Consider the following 16,078-nt stretch of genomic DNA (forward strand, 5'->3'; position numbering starts at 1 on the left):
ACCCCCTCCTTGGTTTGCTTGTTTTCTTCTTGGTAGCAATGCCAAGTAGGAGTTTGGGCATTTTTGAAACATCTCTTGGGTATTACGGGTGGGAGGCAGCCAGGGTTTTTTTCCATTGGCGTTGCTGAGGGTTGCTGCTTTCACTTCTGAATTTTATGGTGATGGATATGTCATCGCTGGGACCTGTTTTAATGCCAGCCAAACGTTATATAATGGTTTGTTTCACTATCCTCAGCCTGCCTTAGTGCATAAAATTAAGGAAATCATTTAAAGGCTTTGCACTATGGTTCCATGATTATTGCCAGTGAAGTGAGGTGTTTGTTCACCTGGTTTCTAAAGAAACATTGAGAAATGAGTCTGCGTGGGACTAAGGGAGAGTAATTCAGTTCATAATAAGTGAAACCAAGGTGCCAGGGCTGGATGTATTAAAAGTCATCAGTAATTGTAATGGCTGTAAGTTCCAGTACTTCATTTAGAGAACAGAGAAACGTTTTTTTGGAATCTTTTTATAATCACTACTTTCTCTTCTTAGCAATTAAGAAAAGGTAAGTAAACAAAACTGGTTTGAAGCTCACCAGGCATTAGCATTGGTATTCCTTGGCTTCTTTAAATATATGCATTTAGTTACCATAGTAAACAAGTAACCATCTAGACTGATTCTATAGTCCTAGGATTTACTTTTTTTTTTCCTCACCTATTTTGTGACATACCTAATTAAAATCTACTGCTTGGTTCCCCTTTGAATGTAATAAAACCCTGCCTTATTCTTTCTGTCAGTTTAATCCCTCTTTCTTTTCTATTGACACATTTCTAATACCTCTTCAGACAGTCCAGACACTTCTGCTTCGTCTGTGCCGAAGCCACAATGCTTAACACCTTTTGACAAAATGGATACATCTTCCCTGTGGCTTGGAATTGATACACGCTGTCAAGAAGGGTTTTCCAAATGGTCTTTCTTTGTCACCTTCACCAGATTTTTATCCTCTGTGGTAGAAATGTGCAGTTTAATGTTGAGTTTCAAATAATTTTTGGCTGAAAAGTGTGTGATGGAATCAGGGTGTCCCCTGAATACTCCTAACAGTAGGAGATGCCTCTTTGTTTTGAACACCAGAATCCCAACAGACCTATGACAGCAGTGAAATTACACTTTTGACCTTGTTCACTAAAGTGTTTCTTTCTTTGTATGATTAAATGAGAGTAACCAACAATAGCTTCCTCTAAAATGTGTGAGTGTCCCTCTGTTTGTTTATTATAAGAAACTCAGAAAGGATGCTGTGCAATTCTGTTGATTGTGTTCTCTACAAAGGAAAAAAAACCCAAACCTCTGCTTGATTCAAGGAGAGGTGGCTGTTTTAACAATATTAAAAATGCAAAAGCAATTGGTATATTGATGTTTTCTTAAGCCAGTGTTGTTGCTACACACTGAGTGTGAGAGCAGCAGTACAACGCAGTGGCAGATTTTTACCCTTCTGTTGCTTCATTCACCATACATTTTAAAAGGGGATATATACTAAAGCACCAAATACTCTTTTAAAGTATTGAATCTGAATGTAGAAAATAATCATATACTTAAGGTTCTCTGTGAATGCTGAAACACTCAAAAGATCTTTAGCTGATCACCATGGTGTATGCAGTTATGTCAGTCCAAAAGATAAATGTAGTAGTTTCTGTAGATTTACATGTAGCCTCTTAAGGTGTTTCTTTTCACTTGCGTGTGACCAAGTGGACATAACCTGCTGCAGGATTTGCTGTGACTGCCAGTCCCACCTTACGCACCGAGGTGTTGGCCCATCCCTTGCTCCACAGAGAGATACAAAATCAGAATTTTGTTTCTTCCATTTTAGGCTACTACAGCTGTGTGGTAGTGATTTCCTCCTCCCCCAACCCCCCCCCCACCCCCCCCCCCCCGGTATATTCCTGTTTTCTGTGTATGTTTACCAGCACTGGATTAGTGAACATACTTTTTGTTGTGCAGAGCAGGTATCTGTGAAACACAAGGGCGAGTATGATCCTGTGGTGCTTGTGGGTGGGAAGTTGTAGGTAGATGGTACAAAGAGGGAAGAGGACTCAGGAAAATATGTAGGTTTTTTTCAGAAGGGATCAAAATAAGTGACTTAATGGCCTCCATGGCCTCAAGAGCAGTTTCTCCTGTTTGCTCACTGTGGATGATGCTGCATGGAGAGAGCATCAAAGCCATAGAGTGTGGAGGGCAATGCACCGAAGGGACTGCAGGTCTATGACTTCCGATTTCCTATTCTGCCAAAAAAACTTTTGTTTTTTAATTACTACTTCATTGATGATACAAATTAATAATTGGTATGGGTCTGAAGCAACCTTATCATCAGAGAGTATTTGGTTAGTGTTGACATACTTGTTCCCTGCAAACATGAATCATCCGTCTGCTTTTGGCAGGCTCGCCCTGTGGCTCTGCTGTAATGTGTTTCACCAGTGTGGCTGAAATTAAAATGTCACTATTAAACATGGCAGAATCAGATGCTGTCTGGGCACTGCATCTCTTCAAGTTCTTCTTGCTTCCTGTGTAGCTATTTCTGACAGTTTAATAGGACAGCTGTATTCTGGTATAAAATAATACATTCATATTTCCACAATGTATGGGGAGCTAAATACTTTCAGAGCACAATGTCACTGCATACATACATCTCTCATGCATGGCAGAAGCAGTGATGCTCACGTAACGCCATGTTGCTGCTTAGCCCATTAGGAAGTGTAAAGTCAAAATTAATTGTCCAGCAGGACCGTATAGAGCGGGTCTCTAAAAGCAGTTCCTGGGCTGTTTGCGGCTGCTGCGTCAGCCAGGCTCCCTCGCCGTGAGCAGTTATTGACTTTGGGCTATTGAATTCAGGACTCTGGAGGCTGCTTGGTGGGAAAAGCCTTCAGTCGGTGGTGCTTGGCAGCTCTGTCACCGTGAGGTCACAGAAAGGGCAGTTCAGTCTCCAAACCCAATTAGGGCCTGATTCGGCACCTCTTCAATCACAGGGGAAAATCCCACTGAGCAGGGTGGCTGCCAGGCCAGGCTTTCGCACCCAACCGCCCCACTGAGATGGCTGATGAATGTGTCCGTTTTTGTCACTTTGGCCATCAGAAATACCCTTTCCTGTCATGAAACAGCTAAGCAGCTGGTGCAGAAAGGTAAAAAGCCTGGTAAGGGGATAATGAGCCCACCACAGCTGACAGACCAGTGACCTGTACATGTATGTCCGCGTCCCTCCCATTACTCATATCTAGAGCTGTCTAATTCCTTAGATCAAATCAGTTGACTCTTATGAGCAGCTGTAACTTTCAAGTTGAATAAAGTCCAAGTGCTGAAAACATTGGTGAAAAACATATAACTGAGACTCTGTTTTATCAGTTATCCACAGCATTGCTTTAATGCCCCACAGCCCCCACCACCCCCCAAAGTTTGTTGGTTTGGGGTTTTTGGGATGGGGTTTTTTGGGTTTTTTTTTGTGCTGGGTTGTGCTTTTCATCCTAGGTGGCTGCGATTTCTAGTGAAAATAAGTTGAGCCATGAAAGGTTGACCCAGTCACCTCTGAATTGCTTTTTATATGATGCGAGTCCCTCAGGGCCCAGTTCTACCCATAGAAGTGAGAATGATAGCTATCAATGTGTATGGGAAGTATGTCACTGTGCACAAAGAAAAAGGTGAACCCCAGGCTGTTCTGAGTGGTCTTTAAAACATGGATTTCCTGTGAAATAGTGATTAAAGGGGAAGCAAAGGATAATTAGAAAATTAGCCTGATGCAGTAGCAGTTACATCAATGTTTTTATATTAGCTCTTTCAGCCAAGCACGAGATCAGTAGATCCCTTATGACTCTCTTAAACTAGTGTGTAAAACTTGGTTAGTGTCTGATCAGCTCCTTTGATCAGTCTGGTCTCGACTGTTGCCAGAGTACTTGGTCTGTACTAAATCCACAGTCGCTTTAAATGGAGGCCTACTCAAGTGAGTCGAATTACATACAAAAAGGTTATAAAAACTGTTCACTGTCTTTGAGTAAGTGTTCTGGTTCAAAGCTGAATACCATAGGAATTGCAAAAATAAAAGCAAAGGTGTTATTGCAGAAAAGAGGTAGTAGAGTCATTTTTAAATGTCTGTCTCAGAAATCCGAAAGAAAAATTTTCAGCAAACCTTTATTATTTTTAATTGGACTGGCATTTTTGAGGGCCTGTAGTGTATTCAGATTCCATAAAGGGGAGAAAATTCCATCAGAAATTCTGGACAAATTTCTCTTAAGAAATTAATGAGTTACAACCACCATGTTTCAAGCACATGATATTGTTTTTAATTGTAGCAGTGGAGGACCAGTGGGAGCCTTCAGTATGTCAGTTGCATTCTTGCCACTTCTAATTTCTACACAGAGTTATTTGCAAGGAAGTGCTGGGAGTCCAGGAGCAGTAAATTTGTTACCTATCAAAGCAGAGCTGTATTCCCCTCATCACTAGAGCCTTTTCCCACCTCTCCCATTTTAGTGCCATCCTGTACCTGCCTGGTCTTTGCCATGTGAATCTCATAAATGCAAACACTTCCTTTCCTCTTTGGTAATGCTCCTCCTTTTGCATACTAGCAATACCAGATGATCATTCAGAGACAATTTTAGTCCAATGTCGTATCCAGAAGACTTGGAAAGTTATCTAGTGCCACTGATTTTACAAAGCTGGTTTATACCTGGGCTGGTTTTCTCAAGATGCCTGTGTTTTGAATTTAGTTGTTAAGTTTTCAGTCTTTGTGTGCCTACCATATTTGTTGGTTGCATTGCAGTGCCATCAGAATACCTGGCATAGAAGCAATGCCAGCAAATTGATCAAATTATCACGAGAAGTAAGCTAGCACATAAATATCACACCAACAGGATGGAAAGATCACAGAAATGAGACCGTTTAAAACATACAGAAACTGGAATCCAAGTGACAGTTGCTTGTTTTATCTACACCAAATTCTGTGCAGATTCAAGAGGAGAGCTGGTGCACTGCTACTATCCAAGCACTGAATTAATCTCCTGATGGTTGAGAGAAAGCTCCAAAACATTAAAATCTTTGGGATGATACATAGTTCATCCAGCTCTTCAAAAGAGCCAAGCATTACTATACTTACAGAGCTGCGTAAATAATGGAAAGATAAAAGAATGCAATTCTGTGGGTGAATATGTGACTGCAGAACGCAGTAGGAATACTGGGTAAATTCTTCCCTCTTGTGACTGTGTTTCAGCCGGTGGCATTACACCAGGGATGAATTGGGCCATATTTTGCATGCAGCATGGCAGGTTGTTAAGAGGCAACAGGCAGGTATTTGAGAGAATTGCCTCTCTGCTGTTTGCAGAAGTATATGTGAAATCTCCTGGCTGATCTATAGTCATTCCATTACCTGTCATCTTTCAGCAGGTAACTAGTTAAATTTGTGTTAAACAGGATTTGCTTTGCCATTTCCATTTGCTGTTGGAGTAGAAATGTTCTGACATGACATATGACCAATCAATAATTGGAAAGTGCTTGCATGAGTCATTTGAAGCCAGTAGTTTAGACAGTGTCAGCCACAACTGGGATTAAAGCCTGCAAAGAGTTGTTCTACAATCAGTGATTCTGCAGCATCTCCTCTGGGTGTCTGTATTTCACTTAATAAGGATACCCTGTAGACATCAACTGAAATAACTCTTGCCTTTGTTGCTTGGATGTTTTTGTGAGCTCTGAAATGAACTTGGCATATACAAATATACTTTGTTATCCAGCCTAAAGGATCCAGGGTAGGAATTATTATCCTGTTCTGCTGACAACTTCAGTAGAAAAGAAATGGCTTTATTTTGCTGTGACTGTGAAGAGAATAAGAGTGTGACTGTACCCTGTGGTTTTCTGCGTGTTTTTTTACTTTTTTTTTTTTTTTCCCTATACTGATGGTGTTTTATTGTTATTACAGGGCTATAATAATCCGAAATGGCGAAGTCATTCCAATGTCTTCAGAATTCACTCCAGAGACCGAACGCCAGAGACTTCAGTACCTGGTAAGAGACCTGAGGACCAAATCAGAGGCTGCTGTGCCAGGCATTGCCTGGTAATATCTAAGGTTCAGACACATGCTGCTGAGTTACTGTGGCTTAGTGAAGGACCATGTGTCCACTGAACACCAGTGACTAACCACATATGTCTTTTAGCCATCAGCAAATGCGGAGAAAAGCTTAGTGGTGTAAATGCTGATGAAAGGAGTCTTACCTCTTCTGTGAAGGCCACCGATTAGCATGGCTGGGCTTGTGTACCTTGTTCAGCTGCAGACTTCAGCAGCAAATTGGTGTTGGATAATGAGAGCTCAGACAAAGAGCTAACAAGCCACAGAGGTATTTCAGTCCATCCCAATGTTTACTATGTGACAGCATAAACTGCCACAGACTGCTCTTTGTGTGCGTGTGAACGATATTGCAGGGTGTTACTCATTTGCTTTAATAGTATGCTAATATTATTTTAATCAGCAAAAAGGTGTGCAACTTAGAGATGATCTCAGTGAGCATTAGTAGCTGTAGGATAGGATGGGTGAAGAAAGACTGGTTTCATTTAGTGTAGCAGCCCCCGTGAAGCTGGGAAGGGTGACTAGCTGAGGACATGTGGGGTTCTTTATACACCAAGTTGCGTTGGCTGATAAGCTGCCCAAGAAACATAAGTCAAAATGTATGATTTTTTTTTTGTGCAAACAATCCTGTTACTTTTTAAATTTTTATCAATGGCAAGATCACTTGGATGAAGTTGGTTGACTGTTTGTCAAAATGTCATTCCTAACGTGACAGAGAGATTTCTTTTGTGCTTCTCCTGGTCTCCTGCTTTTTTTCTCGTAGAAAGTTAAGCTTAAACCAAGGCAGACTTATTGTCAGCCTTGCCTGACGCGAGGCGGACAGGCCAAGGCTAGTGGCGTTTCCTAGTCTTAAGGTGTCTCTCATCTTCAGCGTGGCCAAAGCACTGTGGTTTGAAACTAGGCAAAATGCCGGTGCTTGAAGATGGGGGTGGAAGATATTAAAGAAAAATTGTAGATGTTTTTGCAGTTGTCACATTTGATTTTTTTAGTCAGGTTCACTGGCTTGAAGCTGAACATTTCAGAGGAAATACTGCTTTGGTAGTACTCTTATTCAGGGAGCCAAATGGAAAAAAGGCCTAATAAATATTTACAGTTCAGTTACATTTAAAATAGTTCGTTTGCCTTTAAAACAAAAGGTATCTTTAGTATCTAGGGAGTCTGCTACTTATGTAGGAAATAGGAGATAAAGCATTGCCTACAAGGGATTTTTTGTGTGTGTTTTGATGTCCTTTCTGGCTTATATTTGAAAACAGCAGCTGATCTGAAAAGCATTTCTGCTGTTTCCTTTGGAAAATTCCTTGACCTTTGTTTATTTTAATTCTATATGTAACAAATATGTTAGGGCTATGGGTATCATGTTCAAAGAAAATACATGTAAGATAGCAAGAGCGTGAAACAAAATTAGAGATAATTTCAAACATAACATTCCTTAAGTAACATTTTTACTCTAGTGTTCAAAAAAAAAAAAAACCCCCGAATTTCTTACAAGGTTGGCAAAAACATTACGCTCCAAAGGTTGCATCTGTCTTGTTGATTAAATCCCAAATAATTCTCCTTACTCACCTTAGCTGTCCCCAGGTTCTGCTATCAGTCTGTTGCACCATCAACATCTCTCTTCTGCTGTTCTTATCTGAAAGTTACTTACTTTGGATTTATATTCTTATTTGCAGTTTAAAGCTGGGTTTTTTCATTTCAAACATGTTGCTCTACTCTTCCTGCGCAATAGGAAGAAAAGCACTTAATCATTTTAACATTAATATTTTACTTGGTAAATGCAGAGATACTGCTCACTGTGGGGAAGTTACTGCACATGCAAAGGGAGGGTATGGATTTACAGTCTGCAGGCTACTGAGCATTGGTTCCCTGTGCAGTAGACACTGTTAGCACAGTCAGGGTGAAGGAGCTTTCCTCTGCCTTTAGTGCCTATTGATTGCTCCAGCCACACAGGATGTGGGATTAAGTCCTCTTTTCTGGGCCTTAATTTCCATGTGCAAAGAAATCTGTGGGATATCAAGTTGTTCAGGTCATGTGAGCACCTCTCTATGAAGTTTTCCTGCCTAGTCTTAGGCAAAACTGTGCTTCAGGTTATACTGGTTGAGTAACTGAGGGGCAGGGGGTTGGAGATCATAAAATGGTTTGGGTTGGAAGGGACCTTAAAGATCATCTAGTTCCAACCCCCCTCCATGGGCAGGGACACCTTCCACTAGACCAGGTTGCTCAAAGCCCCATCCAACCTGGCCTTGAACACTGCCAGGGAGGGGGCATTTACAACTTCTCTGGGCAGCCTCTTCCAGTGTCTCACCACCCTCACAGTGAAGAACTTCTTCCTAATACCTAAGCTAAATCTCCCCTCATTCAGTTTGAAACCATTACCCCTCTTGCTATCACTACATTCCCTGATAAAAAGTCCCTCCCCATCTTTCCTGTAAGCTCCCTTTAAGTGCTGGAAGGCCACTGTAAGGTCTCCTCCAGGCTGAACAACCCCAACTCTCTCAGCATGTCCTTATAGGGGAGGTGCTTCAGCCCCATGATTATCTGCGTGGCCACCTTCTGGCCTTGCTCGAACAGGTCCATATCCTTCTTATTTGGGGGCCCCAGAGCTGAATGCAGTACTCCAGGTGGGGTCTCACAAGAGTGGAGTAGAGGGGGAGAATCAACTCCTTCAACCTGCTGGTCACACATCTTTTGAAGGACTGGCTTTCTGGGCTGCAAGGGCACATTGTTGGCTCATGTTTAGTTTTTCATCCACCAACACGCCCAAGTCCTTGTCCACAGAGCTGTTCTCAATCCACTCATCGCCCATCTTGGGGTTTCCCTGACCCAGGTGCAGGACCTTGCACTCAGCCTTGTTGAATTCCTGAAGTTTGCACAGGCCCACCTCTCCTGCCTGTCCAGGTCCCTCTGGATGGCATCCCTTCCCTCCAGTGTATTGACTGCACCGCACAGCTTGGTGTCGTTGGCAAACTTGCTGAGGGCGCGCTCAATCCCACCGTCCATGTTGCCTACAAAGATGACAAACAGCACTGGTCCCAATACCAATCCCTGAGGAATACTGCTTGTCACTGTTCTCCAGTCGGACATCAAGCCATTGACCATAACTCTTTGAGTATGACCATCCAACCGGTTCCTTATCCACTGAGCAGTCCATCTGTCAAATCCATGTCTCTCCAATGTAGAGACAAGGATGTCGTGCAGGAAAACATGAAATGCTTTGCACAAGTCCAGGCAGATGACATCAATTGCTCTACCTTTATCCACCAGTGCTGTAACCCCATCACAGAAGGCCACCAAATTTGTCAGGCACAGTTTGCCCTCAGGGAAGCCATGTTTGCTCTCACCAGTCGTCTCCTTATTTTCCACATGCCTTCGCATAGTTTCCAGGAGGATCCACTCCATGATCTTGCCAGGCACAGAGGTGAGACTGACTGGCCTGTAGTTCCACAGGTCTTCCTTTTTTCTCTTCTTAAAAATGTTGGCTATGTTTTCTCTCTTCCAGTCAGCGGGAACTTCACCAGACTGCCACAGCTTCTCAGATATGATGGATAGTGGCTTAGTTCTCTCCGGGCTAATGGATGCATCTCATCAGGTTCCATGGACTTGTGCACCTTGAGATTCCTTAGAAGGTCTCAAACCTGATCTGCTCCTACAGTGGGCAATAACAAATGTTTTACCTGTCCAGCTCTCCTTTTAGTGCCGGTTTATTGCCATGTATCCTAGAGTGGCCATGGGCATAGGCCTCTGGCATGGCAACCTCAAAAGAACAAGCTGACTACCCAGTCATTCTGACTTTTGAGCAGCTCTGGTCATCGTCATCCCATGTCTCTACCTGCATCTCCTTTTTTTTTGCAGTGGGAGGAAAGCATACAGCTGCAGATTTCAGGCAGGCCATATGACAGAGGCAGACTTCTGTGTCAGAGGACTTGTGAGACTATTGCAGAAGGTAATCAATCCTTCAGTCAGAAAGCACTTCCTGAGATGTAAGGCGTGAAATCCTTGCACCACTACTCCCTTGGTCCTTTGGTTTCTGTAAAGGATTGGTGCACCATAGTTTCCCTTCCACTGGTAGGCGTTCATGAGTAGGATTGGCTCCCACTTCCCTCTTTGCTTCTACCACCACCTCCTTTCATTTTAATCTCTGTTTGGCTTAAACGTGTCCATGTGATAATGGCTGAGTAATTTGTAAAACTTCTGGATGCATTGTGCTGTGCCTGCTGTTGTGAGTGGTAGTGCCATATATAAGAATATCCTATTGGAGAAAATGGCACAATATGATAAGAGCATAAAGTTGTAAAATATACTTGACGTAGGGGAAAACATCAATTCTGAAAATAACACAGAATACAATGAAACCACTAGTGCCTGTGATGTCCCAGAGTAATGCGTACTGGAGGAGTTGGAAAAGGTATCAGCAAGCCTTATCGAGGTACGATAAGATGAATGCAATGTTCCCTGCCACCTAATTAACTGACACACTAGTCTGTAAGTCTAGGTTTATCTTAATTTCATGTTTGCTTTGCTGATCACCAGGAAACACAGCAGGAAGTAAATGGCCTTTTGAAAGGGACGTGACTAATATTTCCTTGAGCGGACTCCATTTTAAACAACTAATGTTGAATGTAATATATCCAGCCACAAAACGCACCATAAAATGACAGAGTACCAAAAACGCGTGATGTGAACTACGCCAGATTTATGCCAAAAAGCTGTAATAGCTTCTGAAAGAAAAATTATAGAAAATATTCCAGTTGCATGACACAGAATAACAAAGTTGCCTGAATATACCTTCTAAAGATACAGAAGTGTTTGATAGTCACTCTTCTTACTAAATTTTAAGTTCTCTGAATGATGTTTCTCAGCTGACGTTCTTGCAAATTGAGGCTAAACAAATGAAAAAATGGAAAATAGATTGCCTGATCACAGATGAAATTCTGGTAGTCACTTTACTTACCATTTTTGTTTCTTCTTTGATCACTTGATAGGATATCATGGTGCATGCTTGTATATCTTCTTGAAAGATCTGTAGATTTTTAAAGCGTTGCTTTTTATTTATTTTCTGATTCTGCTGCCTAGCGCAGTTTGATTGGGATGGAGAGGGAGAAGAGTCCTGCCTCACAGTAAACAGAGAACAGTTCTCAACAAACCTGACTGGAAGTTACAGCTGAGTTTTATAGTAGAAAGTTGTTCTCTGTAGAATTACCAGTGAAGCATCAAAAATAAATGTTAAAAAGAAAAGGGTAAAAAACGTAGAAAATTTAAACAAACAAACAAAAACTCTTCACATAAGAATTCAGCTCACAGGCACCACCACTAGCTTCCATATTGCTCTTTTCCCTCTCTTCCACTAACGCCAAAAATATTAGAATCAAGTTAAGATGCCTGGATCATAAATCAAGCATTGAGGCTTGGCTGCAGAAGAGAAATCTTATTTGAACGTTAGCAGTCCACTGGTAACTCTGCCAGCTTTATTAATCTTATTTCACTTGTGACCTCAGACTTTCCATCTGAGTAAATCTTTATGAAATGCAGTCTCTCCCAATCGCTTTACCTTTTCAATAAAGGAAATTCTTGTTTTCAAGGGGAAACATGCTAAAAGCCTGTAACTTTTTTCTTCTGGTCCTATGATCCAGCCTAATAAGTAATCTAATAATCTAAAGGTTACATAACTTCTTTTTTATGTCAGGTATGAGGATTTTTTTGCTTCAAATGAGGCTTCTTGTTTTGTAGGCAGATGACAGTAGTCTTTAGCTAGGAGTGGTTTGTAATGATTTAATCAAAATAAGCTGTGCATTTTTAAAAGTGAACTGAATTGCACTTTCAAAGCAAATTGACTTTATTGTTTACAATATCATACGCTCGAAAGAATTAAAAAAAAATACCAAAAAAAAAGTCCATCTCTGCTGTTAGTGTGTAACAATAGATGAAATAAATCATTAGGGACGTTCCATCTTTTTTGTGAGTGGAATGAAAATAATTTAAAATGTTTACATGTACTTTTAAGTAAAGAATCCGGAGTTCTGGAAGCATGAAAAGCCTCATCTGGACTAATACTGCTAGACCTCTCAAAAGTCACTAGTGCTTCTCAACCACTTCTGTAATGAGGAACAGTGATCCAATTAGAGGGTCCTTGAAAACAATATTTGGGTGGGGGAGGGGACCTCGGCTGACTGTAGATTGCAGGGAAAAAAATGTAATTCCCTTAACTGCACATGGAGAGCAAATTTGATGGAGCTCCTGTTCCAGGAAGGGATCACAATGTCAAGATCACACTTGCATGCTTGAAAGCCGCCTCTTGAAAGCAGAATCCAATCTTGTTGGCTACACACAGCAATCTCCTTCAGCCCCGTTTCAGCCGAGCTCGAGGTGTTTTCTGGAAGGATGTCTGGCAACAGGAACAGGAACCTGATGGAAGGTTAGCGTTGTGATGTGCTGAGCCTGATCCAACTCCTGTTAAATTGAGTGGGAGCAGGCTCGGCCCTTAAATGCAGGAAATATTTTATTGTGAACTATCTGCGTGATAGCTGCCAGGTAGATCAATAAGGGCTTCCACTGCTTCCTGCCGCTCACCTTTGATGAGCACTAGATTTATGACAAACCCACAAACTAAAGCCAGCTCATTTGGTCTACGCTGACGGCAGCTGCTGCTGGAGATAAGGCAGACTTTATTGCCTTAACTGGCTGGATAAGGAAAAAGGGTTATCTGCAGAAAGGTTAAGAAACACAACTTGTTTCATTTCCCTAGCAAATTTGACTGTGTCTTCAGAAGACCTTGCTCACAACATGGCTTTGGGGAGGGAGGGAGAATGACCGGTTTATGCAAATATTAAAGAAAAATGAGTGAGGTTTATTTCAGAAAGAAGAAATACAGTATGTTTAGGGTTAACCTGTCATGTCAGGTGATCTGTGTATAAATCCAAACCAAAAATTTGCTCAGTGGACGACGAGCCTCACGGTGCTCTTGAGTACATTCAGCTCTGGAGAACATGAGCCTCAGGCACAGCTCTGGCAAAGAGGCTTCCCAGCATCTGCAGAGCAGTACACCAGAAAGAACAGCAGCAGTGGCATTTGAACGCTAACACCATCAAAAACATGAGTTGCCTTTTGTGACAGAAGACTGCTGCTGCTTTTCTTAAAGTCTATTCTGTATGAAGGAAGTAGTTTTTAGAAAACAAGAAAATAAAGTGCTCTGCAACATGTTTATTTGAGGTGTTGCATGTGATGGGGTGCAGCACACTGAGCAGGTGAAAGGCAACATTTTTCTGGAGGCAGTGACAATTAAAGTGTGGTAGTGATATTAGGTTGTGTGTGGTGTTGGCATAGCTGAACTGGGAGTTAAAAAGCTTGAGCTTCACTCTACACATGCTCCACTCCTCCGAGTCTCTGCTTGTTGCATGGCTTTGGACTTTTATCATTCCCTTCTCTCAGGTTGCTGACTTATAAAAGGATATGTGTTCTGTTTTACGAAGCCCTGCAGACTCCTTCACAGTTAGTGGATGAGGCATACATTAGAGATCCCAAATGTTGAGGAGCAGGTAAAAGAAGTGAAGGATTTTGAGGGCAGGAGGACTGCTTCTTGATAGCAGGCAGTGTCGGATCTGGTGTATTTGCACATTGTTTGCTGAAACGGAGCTCATCATCTTCCGTGTTTAAAAACAGGGGTGGGGAAAGCGTGTAGGAAGGGAGCGGGAAGAGATGGTAATGCAACCTCATTAAAAATAGATGGTGTTTTGTTTTATGATGTTTGTGTGGTATCTGTGGCTTGGTTTCTGCCCACAGGCTTACATGCAGCCCCACTTGCTGGGAAATGAGTTCACACATTTAGAGTTTCCACGGAGGGTGCAACGCAAGGAAGTTGGAAAGAGGATGCTCTACCGTGACTTCAACATGACTGGCTGGTAAGAATGTGTCCTTCTCAGCATGGGGTCAGCCTTCTCCACAGCTGATGCCTGCTTTGTATGTGTCTTTGATTAGTGTAAACTGCATCAAACATGGAAGTGTACGCCTGCATACTAAAGGGAAAGGTATTTCCTTTTTTCAGATGTATTTTTCTTTTAGAAGTTTATGTTTTAAATAAGTTGACCTTCTTCCAGAGCCAGCAGCTCGTTCATTTTCACGTGTGAGCACCCAAAGTGGAGCAAACACATAAAGGGGAAGACGTACCAGGGGATCTTCCTGAAAGCTAAACAACTTTCCTGCCTTGGAAGTAGCTTTTTATAGAATCTGGATCAGTGGGCCATCATGCCTTTACATGCCACGGAACTCTTTCAGAAGGGAAGAGTTGCCTTCCATACTTCAGTGCAGCAGAGCCCTGATTTCGGTAGCCCTTGAGGAATTGTTTTAGAGATGGGCCTATCTGAATAGAAGTCATAACCAGCCTAAAATTAAAAGGCCTGAATGAACAGCATTGACTTAATGAAGTGAAGACAGGAAGAATGATGAGGGTTTTGTCTCTGGCTAAATGTCTTCATTGTTTTGTGTCAGTTTAAGAGGCTCCTTCTCAAGTGACTCCCACTCACTTAGAGAAGCCCTAATCCTTGCTGTTGTGGGCTCTGTGTGTGACCTGCAAAGGCCCTATATATGTAATGGTCTTCACTTCCATGCTGTTTGTGTTTTGGCATCCTTAGCAAATGTCCTTTCAGGAAGGAAAAGAATGGAGGGGATTAAAAAGCCTGAACTCTTGTAGGTTTGGAGACTTGGATGCTCACATGCAACTGCAACTCCACATGCTTCTGATTTGTCCCATACTTTATAGACCGTAAATATAATAATGTTTTAATGGCAGAATAATGATCCAAGTTTAATATTATCTGGAGTGTTTGTGCAGAACATGTTAATCTGGGAATAACCATCATTGTCCATCATCTTGAACAGCTGCTAGTAGAATATGCAGTCTCACCATGAGAATGATGACTTCACACTTTAAAAAGGCTATAGGCATGAGCAAAAGAATAGGAACAGAATGAGAACGTTGGATCAACTGAGGACTTAAACAACAAAACGTTTGGAAGATCGTGAGACACTCTCGCAGTTTCTGCAAAGGGAGTTTTCTTATTAAACTCCCAGATGTCTCTGAAGGCATCAATAAAGAATAGCTTCTTTATTTCAAAAGGCTCTTTTTCAAGATGTGAGATGCTGGGGATGGGGGTGGGGGAGCAGGGAAGGAAAGAAAAAACCCCAAAATTCTAATTTGAAGGAAAACTACAGAAGCATCATGGGCCCAGAACTTCCTGAAAGAAGGGTAAGAAAAGAATTCTTTCAACATGGTTGGAAGGCAAAGAGGTTTTCTCCAGGTTCATGGGAGTTGTTTTGTGTTTCCCTGGTTGATTAGTGGTCTGGAAAGGAAATAAGGTTAGAATGGTTGAAGTTGCAGCATTGGCAGATGACACCACAGCTCTTTTCCTAAAGAACAAGAAAGGCCATGAGCAACTGCAAAGAATTAAGTGATTTAAATGAATGGGTATCACAGTGATCAAATTTGCTGTTCATAAATACCAAGTAGAGCTCGAAGAGGGGAAAATAATTATTTGTACATACTAGAGGTTCCAAGTGAACTTGAGAGCCATGTCAAAAAGCTCAATGGAAGTTCTGCTTATTGTGATTTTTCCAGTCAAAATCACAGAACGTTGGGATGCATACATGCTTGGAATGGTTAAAAATCAAATTAACAGCTGAATCTGTGTATCAGTTTGTACCTCATTTGTGAATCTGTGTATAACACTTCACCTTATTCAAAATGATTATTGCTAATACTATTTGGCATTAGAAGAAAGATAAATAAGAAGGAACATAAATTTTAAATGTAGAATAATGAGTAAAGTAGATGGCAGATTTGATTGAACTTACTGTTTTTCAGAACTGTTGTGTGAACTCTGTTAACTCCAGCATGTGGCAGCAGGGAGAAGAGAGTTGCTTTTCCTGTTGATTTTTCTGAATTTCCTGAAGTGTAGGACATGTGTTGATCCAGTTACAGATTCTACTATGGTAAATGCAGAAATTACTACCAGTTTAGC

The 16,078-nt window shown here is 41.6% G+C and overlaps 1 protein-coding gene across 1 annotated transcript in view; it reads left to right on the forward strand.

Moving 5' to 3' along the window:
- Window positions 1-16,078, forward strand: part of PPM1H (protein phosphatase, Mg2+/Mn2+ dependent 1H) — a 139,207-nt gene that overhangs the window by 96,119 nt on the left and 27,010 nt on the right. Inside the window, exons 5-6 of the mRNA XM_086472329.1 lie at window positions 5,928-6,012; window positions 13,845-13,963. Of these exons, the coding sequence (XP_086328455.1) occupies window positions 5,928-6,012; window positions 13,845-13,963 (204 nt within the window). The remainder of the gene's footprint in view (window positions 1-5,927; window positions 6,013-13,844; window positions 13,964-16,078) is intronic.

The sequence above is a fragment of the Leptosomus discolor genome, chromosome 1 (assembly GCF_034619465.1).
Source record: "Leptosomus discolor isolate bLepDis1 chromosome 1, bLepDis1.hap2, whole genome shotgun sequence".
Classification (NCBI taxonomy): domain Eukaryota; kingdom Metazoa; phylum Chordata; class Aves; order Leptosomiformes; family Leptosomidae; genus Leptosomus; species Leptosomus discolor.